General features: G+C 39.8%; 1 protein-coding gene across 1 annotated transcript in view; it reads right to left on the bottom strand.

Annotated features, from left to right (window-relative positions):
- Positions 1-856: 856 nt before the first annotated feature.
- dnajc6 (DnaJ (Hsp40) homolog, subfamily C, member 6) overlaps positions 857-20,621 on the bottom strand; it is a 35,839-nt gene continuing 16,074 nt past the window's right edge. The window contains 16 exon segments of the mRNA XM_029429907.1: positions 857-3,756; positions 6,513-6,689; positions 7,105-7,253; positions 7,714-8,049; positions 8,125-8,244; positions 8,402-8,503; positions 9,633-9,776; positions 10,471-10,842; positions 12,892-13,085; positions 13,196-13,275; positions 14,238-14,355; positions 14,583-14,777; positions 15,521-15,654; positions 17,096-17,218; positions 19,551-19,588; positions 19,591-19,698. Coding sequence (XP_029285767.1) covers positions 3,655-3,756; positions 6,513-6,689; positions 7,105-7,253; positions 7,714-8,049; positions 8,125-8,244; positions 8,402-8,503; positions 9,633-9,776; positions 10,471-10,842; positions 12,892-13,085; positions 13,196-13,275; positions 14,238-14,355; positions 14,583-14,777; positions 15,521-15,654; positions 17,096-17,218; positions 19,551-19,588; positions 19,591-19,698 — 2,492 coding nt within the window. The 3' untranslated portion in view covers positions 857-3,654.

Genomic DNA, 20,621 nt, shown 5'->3' with positions numbered 1-20,621 from the left:
ACTATGTTTCTTTCTCTTCTTTCTCACCCCATTAATCCATCATCTCATGACCTCTCAAACACTTTGGAGGGGACTCGGTTGGGAGCCAGTCAACTAAAATACCTAGTAGTATAAAGCAGTTAAAACTAGCTGCACCTCAGCCAGCTAAAATAATAAAATCACACTTTAAGCATTGATGCATCAGTAACAATCTAACAATGTAATACATGATAATACATCAATCAATCAATCAATCAATCAATCAGGCACAGGGGTCACTTTTACTTTGATACTTTAAGTATATTTTGCTGTTATTTAAGTGAGTGTCTGTCTCTCATGTGGCAGGTTGCCACTGATAAAGTTTACGTCAGGATCAGGAATCGTGGCTGCGCCTGCTGCCCTGGTCCTGCTGGACACCGGGAAGCCTTTTTGACATTTTCCTGGATTCATCCATACTTTCTCTTTTTTCAACACAACATAATTTCTGTCAAATCTTGTATTTGTACTATGTTGTTTATCCTGTACACACGACATCTATTGCACGTCTGTCCGTCCTGGGAGAGGGATCCCTCCTCAATTGCTCTCCCTGAGGTTTCCCCCTTTAATTATGGGGTTTCTTTTAGGAAGTTCTTCCTTGTGTGATGCGAGGGTCTAAGGACAGAGGGTGTCCTATTCTGTACAGTCTGTAAAGCACTGAGACAAATGTATAATTTGTGATATTGGGCTATACAAATAAATTTGATTTGATTTGATTTCAATGATCTGAATACTTGTTCCATCACTGCAGTAGTTCAGTCTTTGTGTTGTACGCTGCTACCCTCTAGTGTTTGAAAGTAGAAACAACCAATGAAACCTGCTGACTGCTGCTTCTGTTTTCTGTTGACTATTTATTTTTGTGCACTGCACTTGATCATTATGTACATCATGTAACGGTAAACAGACCTGAAAAGGAACACATGAACAGAATTCTTTACACAGTTTAGTAATACTTACAGCAGACAGGCAAACACATAACGTACAGTAGTCTGTATCCAAATCTGATCAATTCCATACGCACCACAACTTCAAACAACACACATTCATTGACTACAATATAGAGGTTAGCTTTTTAACATAGCCGTAAGATTGCAGATAGAGAATTCAGTCAGTGAGGGAGCTTAAGAGGGTTATTTCACATGTAGGTCCTCAGTGTAAATAGAGCACAGAAGCACACACGACACACTTCCTGTGTCTGGTAAGTCAGTAGCCTTGAGATCAGGGTCCAACATTTTCAGCCTGAGACCCAGAGTCTTGTTCAGGGATCCATTTCAGTCAAGACGCTCTGCTATGTGATCCATTCTGGGTCCCAACCCCAGTTGAACAAACGCTTTATAGCAGTCATACTCTTTTTTTTCGACCGGACAGTATCGAGTCAACATCCTTAACACAGATGAACCAACTGGGAATCTTGGGTAATAATGTCCAACAAAAGGGAAAAAAACATTACGAAGATCTCCAAAACAGAGAGTATGAAAACAGTAACGATATAAAGATCAGTTCATGAACATGAGGAGGCAAATATTCTGCTCAATTTGTGTGTGTGAAAATTGACTTTAAACACATTTTTGATGTCAAACATCAGAATAAAATGTCTCTACAGGGGTTTACAGTAGAGCTCTGTCAGTGACACAAAGCTGGAAGGTAAGGATATTACAGGATCACATTAGAGTGAACGAATTGCTTCAGTTTCCACTTGTTAATGAGTAAATACGTGTATATTCTGTTTTTGCATATGTTTGTTATTGGACCATGGACTTCATCTCAGGACAATAAAATACCTTTTACACAAGGAGACAATGTCAGGAGTCAATTTCCATCATACAGAGGAACAATAACATCAACATATTAACAAAAGTATATGGAGAGAATTTAAATCTGTTCTGGATTCAAACTATTAGAAACCTGCAACATGTACAGGCATGTGTGTGGAACCACGCTGTTGATATGAAACGGTGTCAGTATGACTCATCCAGACAAAAAGCTGCATTATAATTATAAATAAAAGTGTCAGTGCTGTGATGGAAATATCTCACAAAGGTTACATAAAGTAATACAAAAAAACATGTTGCAATCACTGCGAATCAGTGTTTTGATAAAAGTCATGACGGGAGATATATGAAGGATCTGAGAGAAATTAGGAATTTGAGATACGAAGAAGTGAGATATTGTAAAGCACAATAATTCATATCATCTTACAGAATGACAATATTTTGAATTGCCCGCAAAATAAAACCACAACTGCATTGTAGGGAGTTTGTGGGGCCAATAAGTGCCACATCTGTTGTTTGGACAAATGTTAATGCAGACTATAAAAGGTTATACACACAAAAATTGTGATATAGTCTTACAAGTCATTTCTGTGTTTAGCTAGCTTGTCAGCTAAAGAGTTAAACACAGTGGCCTACAAATATCCCGAACATGTCCTTTACATACATTAGCTGACGACATGTGCAGTTCATTTAAACCAAAATAATGCAGCAGGTCTGATACATAAAACAACAAAATAAAATGAACAAATAAATAAATAACAATGGCTTTCCTCAAAAGCTGCACGGAGTAAAGTTTATGCTTTCACAGATCTCCCTTGCAAAAATACATGTTACTGTATGAGTGGGTGCGCATGAGGCCTCGAGGTGCTTCATGTATGGAACTGTACATGTGCTAATCCTAAAATACAGTAAACAATCCTCAGTTCCCTGCAGACATGGGAACAAACAAGTCTTGATTACATCAGACACACCAGTAATGAATCACTCTCCTACAGTACAAACACCTTTTTTGTCATATGGATATTATGTCAGGAATTGAAATTGTAGCAGCCTTCTGATCTGGGTTTTTATTGGAGAGCCCCATCATTTTCATTTTAAATTATCCTCAGCAGACTAAATGTTAAGGCTAATGGAGAAGCCAACCTGTAATCAAAGCGGTATTAGCAGTTTGTTTTCATCTCTTTGCACTTACATATCACTTTTTAAAGATTGTTACCTCCAAACACCCTGTTTTGGATGGAAAACAGGAAAAGTATCGCAACGTGACGCCACTGTTCTTTTCCATACTTCTAAATACATTCAATTGCATGAAAAACTATGCATTTGATATGACAGAACACCACACAAAGTATCGTTTGATTTATCTATTGATTGATGTTAAATGCTTATTTGTGCCTTACAGCCTATCTGGCTACCTGAATGCCTTATTTAGAGCAGTCACATGACGTGTGTTTCTCTTATCTTGTGCATCCGCCGTCTCTCGTGTCTTTTGATTAGTCTCCTCTGAATCAAGCATTTCTTTTTGTTTTTCTAGACGTCCCGGTGACTCTGCTTTGATTGGTGGGTTGGTTTCAGGGCTAAGGACACTCGACAAGGGAGTCACAAACATACAGTAGGGAGGTACATTTGAGCGGTCACACAGTTAGTCAATGAAGTTCTGAAGTCTTTTACCGTCTTTGCAGATCAACTGGATGTTCTGTGTTTGTATGTGTTGAGAAGAGAAGTATGGGTCAAAGCACAGGTATAAAGGCAGATGTTGGAGGGTGCGGCTGTAGTATGTTGACCAGAGGTGGTGAAACATTTTAGGATTAGATGACAGAATCAGGAGGGGACATCCTCTCCTCACTTACTTCCTCTCACTATTCATTCAGTAGAGGGGTTTTTGTCCTTGGCTTTCAAATTCTGACCAGGCGTCATTTAGTTCCATGAAAATCATCTTGGCATATTGTTCATAGGGCTTTCCTGTCGCCTGTGAGAGAAGACAGAAAAAGCAGTTAAACCCACAGGAAAATGAGCTGAAAACATGTTTATCTCCCCCTCATATTTAAATGATGCTTTTTTGCATTTGGCAAACAGGATACAAAACACCTGCTTTGAAGATAACAGATTGCCGAGGTGTTTTAAAGCCATAACACACTGTTAAAATGTTTCATTATCAAGCCATATGGGTCTCAATGGTTGCAGTCAAAAAAAAGTAAACTAATTGACACACACACACACACACACACACACACACACACACACACACACACACACACACACACACACACACACACACACACACACACACACACACACACACACACACACACACACACACACACACTCACAATCAGTGCATTTACACACAGATGATGAACCACTGGGGTTTTTTGGAGCTCCAAAAAATACTACAACATCAGAAAACCTCAATCATTAAACTCAAATTAAATTAAATTCTCCCTCAATGTGTTTTCCGAGATTTTAAATTAAAAACATTTTTGCAAAATAATAATTTTGAAGCTGCTGATGATTCATTCAATAATCAACACCTTTTTGTCCTTTACGAATGTCCTCATGTTTTTGTGGTCTTATGCAACTAAATCATATCAGACATAAAGCAACCTCTAAGTCTGCCCTGCTTTGATCATTTAAATCCTGCCATCTTATGACGATTGATCAGTGAGTGTTGATCTTGTGATTAACTCAGTAGACCCTGTGATTTGGTACATGTGATGGGTTGTGGCTACGCTCTTGTTCTGATAAAAGAGAGGACGAAAAGTAAAGAAGTATATTCTCCTTGCATTACTGCTAGTGATGTCTACCTGCCATGATCTCACAACAGAACATAGAGCCATAACTGGACACCACTGAGTATTCCTGAAAAAGGCTGCCCGGATTACTGAAACCACAGGTAAGCTCATTTTATCGGCTGATTGTCTTTCCCTTGCCTTGCCATATTTAAAGAAAGTGAGGAACCTATTGTTGTTCTTGTGTAAGTCATTCTCCGTCCATTGTATGTATTTCACAGGTACAACCTGCCTTCCAGACTCCCGATGTTCAGCTAGCGCCTTGTGACTAACTGTGAAGATTCTGAGAGAGACTTTGTGGATCCAATTCAACAATGCCGCTGACCCTTCACCTTCTCACCCTGATCTTGGTGGAGTCCACCATAGGAGCTCCACATGTCATGAAAGTACCGATCACAAGAGTCGATGATGTCAATATTTTTCTGACAATGGCATGGCAAGTAGCCAACCACATACATCCTAACTCCAGCTGTTATGTCTGTGGCCTGATGCCTTACACAGCAGGACAAGGTTTACCTCTGATGGCCATACCTGCCTCTGACTGTGACACCTGCCATCTGATGCATATTCCGTTTTCTCAGTCTTATTCTCACCCTAAGTGTTCCAGTCTCTCCAAAATGAGGCCACTTAACTGTTCTCGAGGACATGTAAACTGCTACAGATGTGTCAAAACCCCCAAACCTGTTCCCATAATGCTCATCCCTCGGAAATTCCCTTGGTGTCTCGAGAATGATGGCGGGACAGCTGTAGGACATTCGGACTGCCTTCACACATTCAAATCGGACTCAAAACAAACGGATATTGATTTTAAATCTCTGGTTTCTGCACCTCAGCAATGTTTGGAAGAAGCAGGCCAGACTCGCTTCAGTGCTCTCGCTCATCCGCACTGCTACCTGCTCCATCTCCTCTCCTGTGGGAATGTACTGGGTATGTGGAAACCTTGCATACCCGCACCTTCCCGTGGATTACAAAGGACGATGCGGCTTGGCGTACGTTGTCCCGGCTATGAGAGTGGCTCACTCCATGCCCCAGAAAGCTCTTGAACGGCAACGGCGTGGACTTTCAGACATCTTTGGGACTCATCATCAAACAAGTTTCAAGAAGATACTGGGCCCGCTTCTTCCTTTTTACGGAGTTATGTCTGCGTTAGATCAAATCGCCGATCTGTCTCATGCAATAGAAATTATAGCTAATGAAACAGGTAGGGCTCTCATGCTCCTGTCCAGTGAACTCGCCTCTGTCAGACTTCTAGCTTTACAAAACAGAGCAGCTTTGGATTTTCTTTTAGCAGCCCAAGGAGGAACTTGCGCGATTATTGGTTCTGAATGTTGCACCTTTGTGCCTGAATATAATGCTACGATATATGATATAGTTAACCACCTTCATGATGCTGCTCACTCTGCTCACTCTGTTCACCAGGATAGTAGTTCTTTATTTGATTGGTTGAAAACTACTTTTGGTTCAATGAGTTATCACATTTTTGAAGTGATGGTAATTGTGGTAGTTTTCCTTATATTACTGTCCATCTTTATATCATGTGTGAAAAGGTTTATTTTCAATATAAGTTAAGTACAAACAATCACAATCCTCTTTGCGACCACCCCTGCAGTACCTCCGTGGACCCTCTGGGGGTCGCCCTGTTAAAGACCTATACCCTAGAGAAGGGTTACCACTTAAAAAATATATATATATTTGACAGAAGTTGGATACAAATTGTAATTATACTTTCTGTTTTTACACATAGAGTCTGTGGGACCCCAAACAATTAAGAAATAAACCCGATGTCAACAAGAAAGGGGTTAATAAAAGAGAACTTGTGTGAAGTGGGGACAGTCTTGTTTTCTCTCCCTGCATATATGCAGGTAAATATCCTCACTTTGTCATTATTAATATTATTATTATTATTATCAAGTCCACCAGTAATTATGTGTCTCACCTTATCCGGGTGGACGACCAGGACGGCTTTGCGGTAGACCTTCTTGACCTGTTCTGGGGTAACTAGGTCAGCCATGCCTACAGGCTTCCAGCGCGTCTCTCCCTCCCACAGCACAGTGTGCATGGTGGACAGCAGAGCACGGATGTTACGCTCCTTCCCCTCGATCCAGTCTAGAATCTGGGTCACAAACAGGAGAGGGAGAGAGGGGGAGCCATTAGACAGTGATGCCAAAAATTTGGAACAATTATTAGCAGAAATGCTTTGATGACAATTTTTGGCTCTGGTGAAATGTATTTAAAGGAGTAATTAGGGGAACCAAAGTTTGGTCGTGGGAGAACTACATTTGTTGCTTCATTAATTCTGAAATAAACAGAAAGGCTTTTACAGCCAAAGGGTTTTGAGTACACTATCCTACTTTGAGGAATCACTGAATTGCTTCTATTGTGCTAAACTGGATAAACAGATGATAAAAACCCAGTGAACTGATGTCGAACCATAATTCTATTTGTGGGACTATAACAGCACATAAACATACCAAACCATTCCTTATATCAGTATACAGATTTTACTCAAAATGAAAAAAAGCCCCTGCCTTTATTTTCTCAGGGTCCATCTCTTTGGCCATCTCCTCCTTCCTCATCTCTGCTATAGTCCTCGGCCCTTTCTTCTCTTTGGTCCCTGCAAAGCCCTGACCAGACAGCAGGTCATCAAAGTTGGCATTCAAGACGTTGGGCTTTGGACCTGGCAGAGAGGTATACAAACACAGAGTGAGAAAGAACATACTTTTTAAAGATAATCTGCCACCTATGTTCCTGCACTGATGCAATGCACTGCGAAACGTTGTCTGACAGATCCATTTCTCCAGCATCAAAATGTTAATGCATTAAGAAATCGAGTCATCAAGCTTTACACCTACCTCTCTGCTCTTTCTAAAATACATTATTTGTTACTTTATTTAACATAGACAATACAGATAAATAGTAATGCAACATATATATAGACAGGGCATCTAGTTGAAGCTAATTCCCTGCAAACTAGGTTTTAACAACTAAACAAACAACGGGATGAAACAGATTTAGGACAAAATCAACAAAACATAATTGTGGCAATTTATGCAAAACATGTCATGTCTACAAGAATTTACCAAATTCCCAACTTCATGACAGACAGCATCAAATCTACTTCCACATCTCCTGCTCACCCGTGCTAGCCTGTACTTTAATCCCCGCAATGGGAGAGCCCCCTCCCATTGCTGAGAAGCTGACATTGTAGTTGGGTCGGTTCTGGGGCGAAGTGTGAGGCATGGGCGTGTGGCTGGGGCTGGGCTTTGGCTGCGGGGCAGGGCTCTGTCCTGGGTGTTGCCATCCTCCACCGCTTCCAGCACCTGGCTGCCACGAGGGGAAGCCTGCTCCTGTGTGGGACTGCCACCCTTCTGCGTGCTGGGGAGATGGAGGAGGTCGCGACGGGGAGCCCATGGGAGGGAGGGAAGGGGCAGTTCCAGTAGGGGTGGTGGGTTTGCTGGAGAAGCCAGAACCTGCTAAAGGAAAGAACGGAGACGATGACATAAGGTGAAATTATCAGACTGCGCTTCAGAAAATGTCTAGTGACTGACCTCCAAGGTTCCCTATGTCAGCAAACGGGTCCAGGGTTATTGGCTTGGTTTGGTGGGTGGGGGTACTGTTGACAGAGCCTGTGGGGCTCGTAGTGGTGGACCGACTGCCCATACTAAAGCCTGCTGGATAATCAACAAACAATGCATACATGCTTGAGCCCTACATGGTTTGGTTGACTTTCCAGATTTTAGTATTAGATGAACATTTAGTGCTGTTCGTGTTTATGTAAGAGTGTGTGTGTTTGTATGTGAGTGTGTTTGGGTTACTGGTTTCTACCTGTGCTTGTAGTAGCAGGTCTGTTCCAGTCCCATCCTCCCTTTGCATTTTGCTGCTGAATGTTGACGGTCGGGGCGGAGGGCGGGGCAGGGGAGCTTCGGCCTATTTAAGCACATGAAGGTTAGTCACAGACTGAGCACACAGTGAATGGGAACTGAGCGAGATGAGGCATTATTAGGGGGCTGTTTGATGTCTAGATGGATCAAGTTGTCATACCATACTGCGCAAGTCATGTAGAACTTATTCGTAATAACCCTCTGACTGAATATGTTTATATCTCTGTATTTTTTTAATGTAATTGTCTTTTAATATTTTAATTTACTGCTCTTCATATGTATTTGTATCACTTATATCTGTTTAATATGCTGCTCTTGATTACCTGATTCTTTGTATATTATCCTTTTGTCAAGAAATACATTTTTTATTTGAAATAGTTTAAATAGAAGTCAGAAACTTCTCCTACAAATGTATCAGGCCTGTTGCAGTAATACCTGTTTTCACAAACATTACTGCAAGTTCAGGTTGGGTTCAGGCCATCAATAAACATTAAATGTTACTGTCAATTTTAAAATTAGCATGATAGACTGATTAAAAGGCATACTGGTAATGTTGCTGTCTAGCTTCATCACTGCTCCATAATGCTGTAAAGTGTAAAGAAATGTCCTTAGGGTCAAAATGTTGTTAATTAATGAGGAATGATTTGTGCTTGGGTGAAATATCAAGCCTGTGCAATCCCAATGCAATACTAATCTGACGTGCTGCAAATACTCATCATACATCATGCAAAACCATTCATTTCCAAACGTACGGCAGAAATATCAAAAACTCTTGCAAAGCCATGCGTATGAGTAAGCAACAAGATGAGAAAAATTATGGGAAAGGAAAAAGACATTAAGCAACTGTGCAGACTCGTGAATCTTCTGGGAAATAAGACGATCACGATGCATGATTATGTGTTAAGGCATAGCAGCAGATTTGCAGATACTATATAAAATGCCTTATCCTAATGTGGACTCTTTAATTAGATAGTAAATTGCCATTGCTGCCTTAAATAACAGGCCGCGCTGAGTGTGTGTACCTGTACCTGTACCTGTGTCATGTGTGATGCTATCTGTTCGGATTCTGTGTTATTCGTTGTATATATATTGTATGTATACTGTGTACATGTACAGTTCCGTGAAAATGAATTTCCCCCTGGGGACAATAAATCTAATCAAATCGAATGCCTTACCCAAGCTTGTAGGCTGCAGGGTGGGTGATGGAGAGCGAGTAGCATGCAGGAAGGGGTCTGGCTGCCCCACATTACCTGTTCCAAGCAATGAACCCATCATGTCCTGAGGCTTCGGCATAGGACCCGTCCCAAAGGGATCAAACGCTGAGGGAAACAAACATACCCACCATTGTTACAGAGTGTGTAGTGCTACTGGGTTTCCTTGTATAATATATTTTGAAATAATCCTAACTGGTGCCAAAATGAAAATTACTTTACCTTCAGATGTAATTGTCTAGTATTTTTTATTTCACAATATATTACAGTTCATTTAGCTGACGCTTTTATCCAAAGCGACTTACACTGATATATCTCTTATTGTTTACGTAACTGTATTACATATTGTGAAATATCTTAAATCATATTCTTCTTACTTTCCCTAAGGATACAAAAAAATAATGGGATCTTACCTTTTGTGGTCTGTGACCTATTTTTCAGATTCTAAATTTTCATGGCCCAGGTATGACTATTTCAGTATAGCATGTTTGCCTTCTTAGCATTTTTAAGCATTTATATTCAAATAAATATGAACTACATCAGCTTGAAAAATATATATAAGTGTACACTGTCATGAAGACCATGAGATTGTGGAGATTTAACCCCATGTCATCTCATGAAAACTCTGACATGTGGTTAAAAGTGTCAAAAAAAGAATAAACTTTCATGCTTAATTAACTCTGTCGGTCTTTAGAAATATAATAAACCCTAAATGCGTATCAAGCTATCTAAGTTTACTTTGTGCAATATCACTTTTGAAGATTTTTTTTATTCAAATGTACTTTCAAACTTGTTATCTCACCTGTTGGCGCAGGTGAGGGACATGGCGAGGCAGTGCTTGGGACTACTTTATGTGGTGTGGACTGGGCAGATGACGCGGCACTCGTTGGCTGGGGTGGGCCCCCGAACAAGTCCCCTAGGAGGTCAGTGGTTGCCGCTGCAGCAGACGGGGGCTGAGATGAAGGACGGTTGATTTGATCCCCATCGAGGCCAAGAAGATCCACTTCCTCGGCGGGTGCAGCGGCAGCAGGCATCTGAGCAGGGCGGTTGGGTTTCTGGGGGGCCGTGCTGGCGTTGCTTCGCTGGCTGGAGAGAAACAGCATCTCATCATCAGAAGGCTCACTCTCCTCGCCGTGGGCCCGACCGTCTGCACCTCCTTGGGGCCGACTTGGTTCTGCAGGAGGATGAGAGGGAAATAGAAGAAAAGAGGTAGAGAAAGAAAGAGACAGAGGAAATGTATTGAATTACCAAATGAGACGGAGGCAAGTGGACAAATTAGAGAAAAAATAATGCAGACAAAGGAAATTATTGGGGCAAAGCAGACAGAGATACAGAGTAGGTTAAGAGAAAAAAGGAAGGAATTATGGACAACTACCAAGGTCATCTCTGCTGCAAGCACCAACTATTCTACTGATACTGTGCACTGTGTGCTATAATACACTAAACTGTACACTTTGCAGTTTGTCACTGGTAGATGCTCTTAGCTATACTAATCAGAGGAGATGATTTCTAAAACAACACAACAAATCTTTATTCTTAAAAATCCAATCAATACAAATATACAGTATGCTTTTAAAGAAGGGATGGGCAGTATGACTATAAACCTCAGCTAGTATTAGAGCAATATTTCACTTTGGTAGAACATTTTTAATTTGTCACACTTATTAGTTTTCCCCTTTGCTTCCTGTAGCTATTGTCACTGGGATCATGTGGTTTTTTTTTCCCAGTTCTCCATATTTCTCAAGATACAGGGAACACATATACATTAGTCCATAGGGTATTAGGGGATGTGTGTTAAGGGGAATCCTTACACTAGTAGTGTATTCAGGTCCCCAGCCGATTGGTATTTCTGCCAGAGACAGATTAAAATCATCTACCAAAATGATATATTACTGCTCAACAAGGATGGGGTTAATTTCAATTCAATCAATACAGATCGTAAATGGAAACAGCCAAGAGTTTTTCCAACAACAGAAGATTCATTCGTCAATACGATCAATGCTCTCTTTATATTTTGGGGAGAGTATGATTGAATTGAACTTATCCCTGGGTAATTTCTCTAACAGGTCTGTGGTCTCCACTACTGTCTTACCCTCCAGATCCAATCCCTCCATCTCATCTTGTAGGAACAAAAATGAGAGTTAGTTCATTAGTGTGTCTGTGTTTCTGCATGTAAATGTATGTGAGTTTGTGTTTTTTGCTGTATAGGCCTACTATATTATTCTATCTTATCAATGATAACATTTGTGCATTGCCATTTGTGTACGAGCGTATGCATGATATTTTTGTGGGTGTGAGTTTATGAATTTGTGTATTATTCACTTGTTTAACTATCCAAAAGTCTGAGTTATTTTTGGCAAACATCAGTTTTTGTAAGTAGCTGACAGGGTTACAATTTGTGTTAAATGAGTGTAGGGTTAGTTTAGGGTTGGAGCTTATGTTTAGGGTTACTTTAGGTTTATGATTAGTTTGAAGTAGGCCTAAGGCTAAATAGATAACGTTTAATTATTTATTTATTTATCACATTCAGGTTTGGAAGCTCTACGTAAAGCAAATAGGCCTAAGGACAAAAAGTGTCCAAATGTGTAAACAAGATTGTCTACAATCCCAGAGTCATTCATGTAGCTAACGTTTCACAGAAATACAGTAGGCTAATCTGTTGAATCAAGCGAAGGTACTTTGATACTATGTAAATAGCTTGTAAAGCTAGCTAACTAGCTAGCTGGTGTCCTGCTAGCTTTTGTTCCTTTTTGAGTTGTATTTTCTTACTGAGGTTGTGAGCTGAAACTTAATACCGGTCCATATTTTTCAAGCTTAACTACTAACTAACTGCTAATGATGTCGTTGGTGGTAAAATGTGACACTTAAATAAATATCAAATACCTTTTAGCAACTACAGCCCCCAAAAGGCTACAGCCCTTTTCGTGTCAGAGCGATGAGATATGTTGTGATTGAATTAACAATATAATCAGTGTTTAAATGACAAGCATTTAGTAGCCTAGCAGTAGGCTAGCTATGAACATAAAACCCTGTTATCATCATGATTGAGCTATTCAGAAACGCTGATAAAACACAAAAGCTAATCAATCATAAGATAGAGCTTCCAACCTAGAGTGTGATGTAGCCTTCAGTAGGCCTATGTTATGGATTAAACAGTCAACTGTTGCAGTCCACATTAGCAGAGGCAGTTTGTGTGTCTTTGTCCCCAGTGTCCCCACAGTACCAGCGATAGCTAGTGCGTCCTGATGCTCCTGGTGGCAGGAGAAGAGCACGTTGGGGTTTAGGTCTTTAGAAGGGAACTGCTCCCATGGTGGTGTCAGGTCTTTTTGCTTGTCCACCCCCTCCACCTCCACGTCCAGTATCACATGGAAAAGCTGGGGATACTTCTCAGGGCAGTCGCATGCATCCAGCTCCGGTCTGAGATGGAAATGTGTGTTATAGTAAGAGAGGGAAAACAGCCTGGAAGTAGCAGGGTTTGTTTTTCTGTCGTACTCATACATGTGATTAAATAGAAGAAATGTCCTTACTTGCTAAACTTCAGCATGGTGGTACCAGGAGCAATGAAGCCAGTGTGGAACTGGATCTGGAAGATCTGGGTGTTGGACACCTAATAACAGTAGATCAAATGTAAGTTTGGACCATATTCTATTTCAGTGTATCATACCAAATTGCATCAATAGTCAAAAGTGCTGTAGTTTCTACTCTATCTGTAAGCACAACATTCTTTTGGACTATGAGATGTTTATTCAAAAGAGGGAAATTGCATGTTGCTTTGCCATCCTTAAGACGTAATTCTCATAGATTTTTTAATCATTCCTGCCAAAATCTTAGCTATCACCTGAATTGCTGTAATATAGGTTTGAGATCTGGGGAGTGAGAGGGATATCCACTCCGACCGATTTATATGATTACATTCATAATTGAAAAGTTATTACCTAAACAGTCTGCTGTAAAGGTCAGTTTGTAGTATATTGTTCCTAGGATGCGTTGACCTACTGTAAAAACCAATACCTGCACATGCCCTTTTATAATGCAATTAAAACCTAAGAAGGAAATGTTGAGGGATGTACACCTTTAAACCAATATTTTAGCAAATATACTGTTGGAAGTACAATAACCAAAGAAACGATAGCCAAAACTAGACCCAGATTGTTAAAATAAAGTTTTGATTTTAATGTTAACTATGTATAAAAATTCTACAGTGTCTCCCAGTGCTGCTGTTTCAGGAAAACCGCATGTATCCATAAACTAGGCACTTCAGGTAATGAAAAACCTGTCTCCAACGTGTTACTCATTTTGTGGGTTTGTGTTTGAATGCAAAAATATTTAATTAAGTAGCAACCACATCCTGAGACTGTTTGCTGGATGATAGTTCAACATATTCTTGTGCCAACAAGAATCTTCCAACATTATCATTGTGCAACATCTTGTTTTTGTCAAGTGTGATTGAGATGTCGACTTAATCAGTACACACACAGGGTTTGTAGTTTGGTTACATTACTCCTCAACGGATGTTGGCTATTTCAGTAAAAACCCTTCTTAGGATACAGCAAAGCACATCAAGTTGACCTTGGCCTGCAGACGTCCTCCGATGGTCGACCTCATGTGGTAGACTGAAACAATGACGTCTCCTTGCACACTCACACCCAGAGGGAAAGCGACCTTACCCTCTTGGATTCTGTGCTCTCTGGACATGCAGAATGTGAAGGAGGGAGAAACATGGGCAGGAGGAAAGAATAAATGGGGCAGCAAATGGGAGAAAGATTATTAAGGGGAAATGTTGCAGGGAGAGAGAATGGGAGTGGAGAAGGAGGAGAAAAAAGCATGATGTGTTTCATATATATCATAGGTCGTATAAAAATATTGATTTCTATTTGAGGCTTCAGACTTTAAATAAGATGCCGCTGCCCCTACCTCATCCTCTCGTACTCCTGTGAAGTGGTGAAGATCTTTGTCTCTCCGATGAGGACGTCGCAGAAGGGCCGACAGCCGCTGCGCTGCTTGTTGAAGCAGGGAACCGGACTCATGGTGAGACCCTTGATCATCAAGGGCTTGGAATGGGGTAGACTGGGTTTCTCTGATACCATGCTACACACATAGCCTATGTACCTACATGGAGAGAAGGAAAGATAATCGCTTTTATTCTGTTTTAGTGTTTAATGTCAAATGCCTAACTTTGTGTTGTGTTATGTGTATACAATAAGGATGAGTTATTGCTGCCATTTAAATAAACTCTCAGTCCATTTGCACTAAAACTCTGACTCATGTAGGAGATCTTGTTAGATGCTCTAACACGGACTGATAAATAATACAGCTACTGGCTGGCAGGGTAATAAAATGTCCATCCAATGTCCAAGGAGCTCTTAGGCTGAGGAAACTGAAGACTGCTGCACTATTTATGTTTTCATTAGCCTATCCCCCTAAAACAGCAAATGTTCTGAAAAAATGTTATTATGCTAGAATGAAACCATGTATTGCCTCTAAAGGGGCAGATATGAGAATAAAAAAGGCTAATAGTAGAAACCGATGATAATGTGAATGTGTTTCCAACCTCAATAAATCAGTTTGAATCCAATCTCTTGGTGAAAAGCAATCCCAATACTTTCATATTGTTCTTATGTTAATTCTGGCAGCTTTATTAAATGGTAAACAATGTAGCATGCAATGGCAGAGAAGACACAGGAAATAAGATAGTGGTACAAAGAGGACTCAAGCCAATTTGAAATCTAAACATCTATTGTGTGACTACTGCAGATGCCATTTTCCCTTTCTTTCTCCGTCCCTTCCCTTCTTATATTTCTCATTCTCTGTCACACCCACCTGCAGAAAAACACCTGTTCAGGGTTACAAACCTGCGGTGTGAGGGCCAGAGGCCGGATCCTGGTCTCTTGGCGCTGAGCAGCTGCATGGCAGGAACCGGGTTGTTGAAGAGGTGGCAGAAGCAGAACATGGCACAAACCAAAACACCCGAGGGAGCACGACCATCCTAAAGGCACACAGCAGATAAAATGCTGAGTAATTATTATATTTTAAAGCTTTACTAATATACTATTTTGTCTTGTCTGCCATGCATGTTAACCACTGCACTGCTGCCATTTACATCTAAGCATCGCAGCAATGACAGTAGCAAGTGTGAACATGTATAGAACCAGCCACTTAACACTGTGACTCAAACGTTGTGAATGCTTTCTGTAGATACAGCTCTAAGATGAACTGATAAAGTAGAAGCTACCTAATATACTACAAGTCATAGCTCAAAGAAGTCCTTTTAATACATCAGTTTAGGAAAATGCTTGATGATGAAGTCTGGTGTCCAAACAAGCCAAAACTTTTTTCTCTCTGAATGAACTCACTGTAATACATTTACTCATAGTTCATTTCAGGTTACAGGGAGACAAACATTCCTGTGATCCAAAGCAGGGATTTTTTATAGAAAGGAACCGTTTTGTGGAAGTTATGCATGTTGGAGCAGTTTGCCAAGCTACAGCTAAACCGCAGTGACTTGGCAATAACATGCTCCACCATGCCAGTGTACAGTGCGGCTGTCACTGAATTAGAACAGACAGAAATGCCTTTTTCATTGAATACTTCAGTAGTGATTGTATGAAAAAACATTTGTATCTAGGGTTTTAGCTGTGCTTGAAATATGTCTGACATTATCAAAGCAAAATAGAGGACTTTTGGACAAGAGGACTTCTTTATCTACCACCTAAACTGTAATATCTCTTTTTACCAAACACAGAGAGCTAAATAAGAGACTCAAGAATACATTCTGAATTTCAACCTCCAAGGTCAACATGAAGGACTTAAATGCTATTCTCTTCTACTTTCTCAAGGACATTTAATGTTTTTTTGTGTCCTTCATTTCATAGAAAATGGAAAAATCACCTTGCAATTGTTTTTACTCGTAAGGGAGAAAAAGACAGGTTGACGATTTCTTTACATGATCATTAAGCATCTAATTCTATAGTGTTTTAAACCTTTTTCCCCTTCAGGTTTAAGTTTTGAGACATAACTTTTTCAAAGTTTCTCAAAAGCATTTGATGTCACAGCCAAATGGCAAATATTTTCAGCAATAAAATGTACGTAAAATGAATCACTGTGCTGTGAAATACATTAGAAACAGTAGAGAGTATGTTTAAATTTGTGTTCTGGCAGCATCTGACGAATGCTGTGCAGAGACTCACAAGTGGGTCAATTAAAACACAACTCCAAAAACCTGGGGATGTGTTGTGGAACAATCGAAACCGGTCTCTACACATTAAAAGTATCTTCACTTCATAGTAAACCGAATGGCAATGTACGAGGATAGCGGCGCAAAAGCAAGGACAAATTGTATTAGCTTCAGAATCCAGACAAACAATGACAAATAAATGGAAGATAGGGAAGAATATGATGTAGGTACTTTATGATGAGCGTCTTCTTACCGAGCAGGTGAGGACACACACATTCTTGGGATTCTGTTTGAGCCAGTTGTGCATGTTCTTACACACAGCGAACAGGTTGTGGAGGCTGGGAGCCTGGCGGGAAGGCCAGTTACACTCGGAAACCTGGAAAGGAGTTGGTGCAAGAAATAAGAGTGGGATGAGGAATTAGGAAAACACAGAAGCACACAGACATAGAAAAAGTGCAGAGACGAGGCAGAGGGCAAATGAAAAACAGAGCATAGGAAGACAGACAGACGGGGGAGAGAAAAGAGAAGAAGAAAGGGAAAGAAACAGAGGAAACGAAAGAAAGACATCAAATCCAGAGGGGAGGAGAAGGGAGAGGTGGAGGTTAGCAGCAGCACTGCAGCAGCAGAGCAACACACCACTTGCCATGATGAGTCATCTGCTAGAGATACAGCAACCTCCACAAGCAGACAGGGGGACATCTTGGCCAAGTTAACGCTGCAGCTTGACTTTTCAGCTTTCTTGCAGTGGCAATCTATAGAGATGTGCCTTCCACAAGCTGTGCAAAATGCTGAATGACATGAGCCCAAGACCCCATGCTGAGTTTAGTCATAGCCATAACGATGGAATAAAATATCTAAATAGAGCAGTCAGATTCAAATCCTGCTTTTTGAATGGTGATTTAGCTGGGATACTTGGATAAGTGACCCATAAATTAGACATTTTATCTGGAAAGATGTGGTTATTACTGTGAATAATGTAAAATATGAATCACTGCTTTTGTTACACTATGAAAAATAGCAGAATAAAGTTTGTATAATTGTTAATTGGGGATGCTGTGGGCCTCTATAATGATATTACGGAGTGCATCTCAAAAGCATGAAAGGTTAGTTCTTAAGGATGGGAATGTCAAGCACTATTCGATATTCAGTGGGAACTATTCAACCGTTATTTGAAGATACCAAAACATATTTTTGTTTATGTTTTTAACTTTTTTACAACTGTAGTCTTTGCATGTTTCTCCTGTGTGTACAGTAGCATCTCAAAGCGCTGTAGCAAATGCTATACTCCCTTTGAGCGGAAAAAAGTCGAACTGAACATGCAACAAACGTTTTTACCGCCGGCGCCAGGGCACGTGAGCGGAGTGGAGTGGTGATCATTTCTGCTCCTCACTCACGGAGCTGTTCATTCCCTCCTCTCCCCCGCTCAGCGCCGCCCCAGGTTGCTCTGCTCACATGCTCTGCCAGGTGCCAGTTAAAACAAGGTCAAATATATTTTTTTAACACAAGAAGATAGTCGCATAAACTATTTGATTTTGTATTAATCAATGACTATTCAAAAATGTATAAGTCATGACCCATCCCTAGTAGTACTATATGGGATTATCGGACTCAATATAGAGTAGAAACAGTAATGCCTCCCTGAGTTTTAAGTTGTATAGTCATGAGTTCAGATGGTGTCCGTCTCAATTAGACCTCCTTTTAGATATTAAAATATTTTGTATAATTCTGCAGCTCGTAACAACTCTAAGCCAATTTCACTTGTTGTTTTACTTCTCTGCTCTGTATGGTGGCCTCTCGATGATTCAACAATTCAACAATTCAAAATGTAACAGTAGCAAGCAACCGCAAGCTAAGCAAGTGGTAAGCAAGACGATCGACATCAGACATTAACCCTGCAATAACTGAATTATTGCCAGCAGAAATAAGATGTTAAGATAACATAATATGACATATTATCACCTTTTAGGTTGATATTCACACAACAATGAATTACAAGTATTCCTTATAAAGTTGATATTACAAACCTGTTAGCGAACAGTTGCCTAATTACACATTCAGCAGACACAGAGCAACATTGTAATTCATTTTGAGTGGTGTTTCTGTCCACATGATGAATGTAAGTCTAATATTCACTTTCCTTTTAGCTCTGTTTTTGGACTCCATCAACTCCTGAGGGAAATATCTCACTCTAAATGATCCACCATGTTCACAAGCTAGTCGCTAACTTTGTCTGTCTGCTGTTTGGTAGCTTACAGTGGGTTTATCACAGGGTCATCTGCAAAAAGCTGCAAAACCGATGACAGCATTGAGGATGAACCAAAACTTTAGTTGCCGGCCGTTAAATCAAAACAATAACAAAGATGCTAAAATGCTCTGTAGAGGTGTTGGGTGTTGCAGAGTCTGAGTTAGAGGTGATACTTCTCTGAGGGTTTGTCACAACTGTCTCCCCAGTGAAAAAAACAAAACTTAATTTAGCTTAAATGAAAGGAAAATGTAATTAGAGGCTTCTCTCTTGGTGCTTCTATAGTTTATGAGCAGAGGTAGAGGCAGTCCCCACTTAAAACGCTGGCAGACCAAAAATAGCCATCAAACTGTGACAAAGTCCTCATATCTCCTGTTGTAATAATGCAGGGAGTGGAAATGGTGCAACAACCACTAACAACTAGCAATAAACCTGTACTGGCTTCAGGAGGCAGTATCACACTCACCCTGTTGGAAAATTTGGCGCCGCGGTAGTTGCGCTGTAGAGATTGAAGACAGTGTAATGGTCGGCATGGCGACTGTCGAGGAAGGAGCGAATGTCCTCTACGTGGTTCTGGTAGCCAATCTGCACTGACTCCGCTGGTAGGTCAATCACTGAAAATAAGAAGTTGGAAAATGAAGCGTTTCAATGTCCTGTTCAATATATTCACATATATTTGGTAGAAGATTAATATAGAAGAGAGATTAGATAAGACACTAGAGAGAATATGAGAAGATAGAGAGAGTATAAGAGATAGATAATAGAGATAGAATAGAAAGAGAAGAGATAGAGAAGAGAAGAAGAGATAGAGATGAGAGAGAGAAGAAGAAGAGAGAGAGAGAGAGAAAGAGAGATGAAGAGAGAGAAGAGAGAGATAGAAGAAGAGAGGAGAGAAGAGAATAGATAGAGATAGAGAAGAGGAAGATATCTTAAGATATATATATATATATATATAGAGATATATATATATAGATATAAGCTATTATATTATAGATAATATAGATAGATATATAGATATATTACTATATATATATATCTAGGAGATAATATATATTAATATAACACTATAGATAGATAACTATATAATATACTAATATATATATACTATATATATACTATATATATATATATACTATATATATATATATATATATATATATACTATATATAGCTATATATAATATCTAGCTATATTATACTATATATACTAGATAATATACTTATATATATATATATATATATACTATACTATATATATATATATATATATAATCTACTTACTATATATATATATATATATATATATATATATATATATATATATGATAGCTCACACTCTGACATTGTCCTTCATCTTTTATCCTGCTCTACAATAATTCTGCAATAAGGTTTTTGGAATTTTAAATGTGGAGAGTGGGTCCACATTCACGCATGACTATCAGCAGCCGCACACAAAGCATTATGGGATAGAAGCCCTCAGGTGACAAGTGTCCAGCTGACTATGTTCTCTAAAGGACACACTGCTGCTTCATGCTCA

This window comes from Cottoperca gobio, chromosome 4, assembly GCF_900634415.1.
Source record: "Cottoperca gobio chromosome 4, fCotGob3.1, whole genome shotgun sequence".
Taxonomy (NCBI): domain Eukaryota; kingdom Metazoa; phylum Chordata; class Actinopteri; order Perciformes; family Bovichtidae; genus Cottoperca; species Cottoperca gobio.
This window is presented reverse-complemented; position numbering and strand designations above follow the sequence as displayed.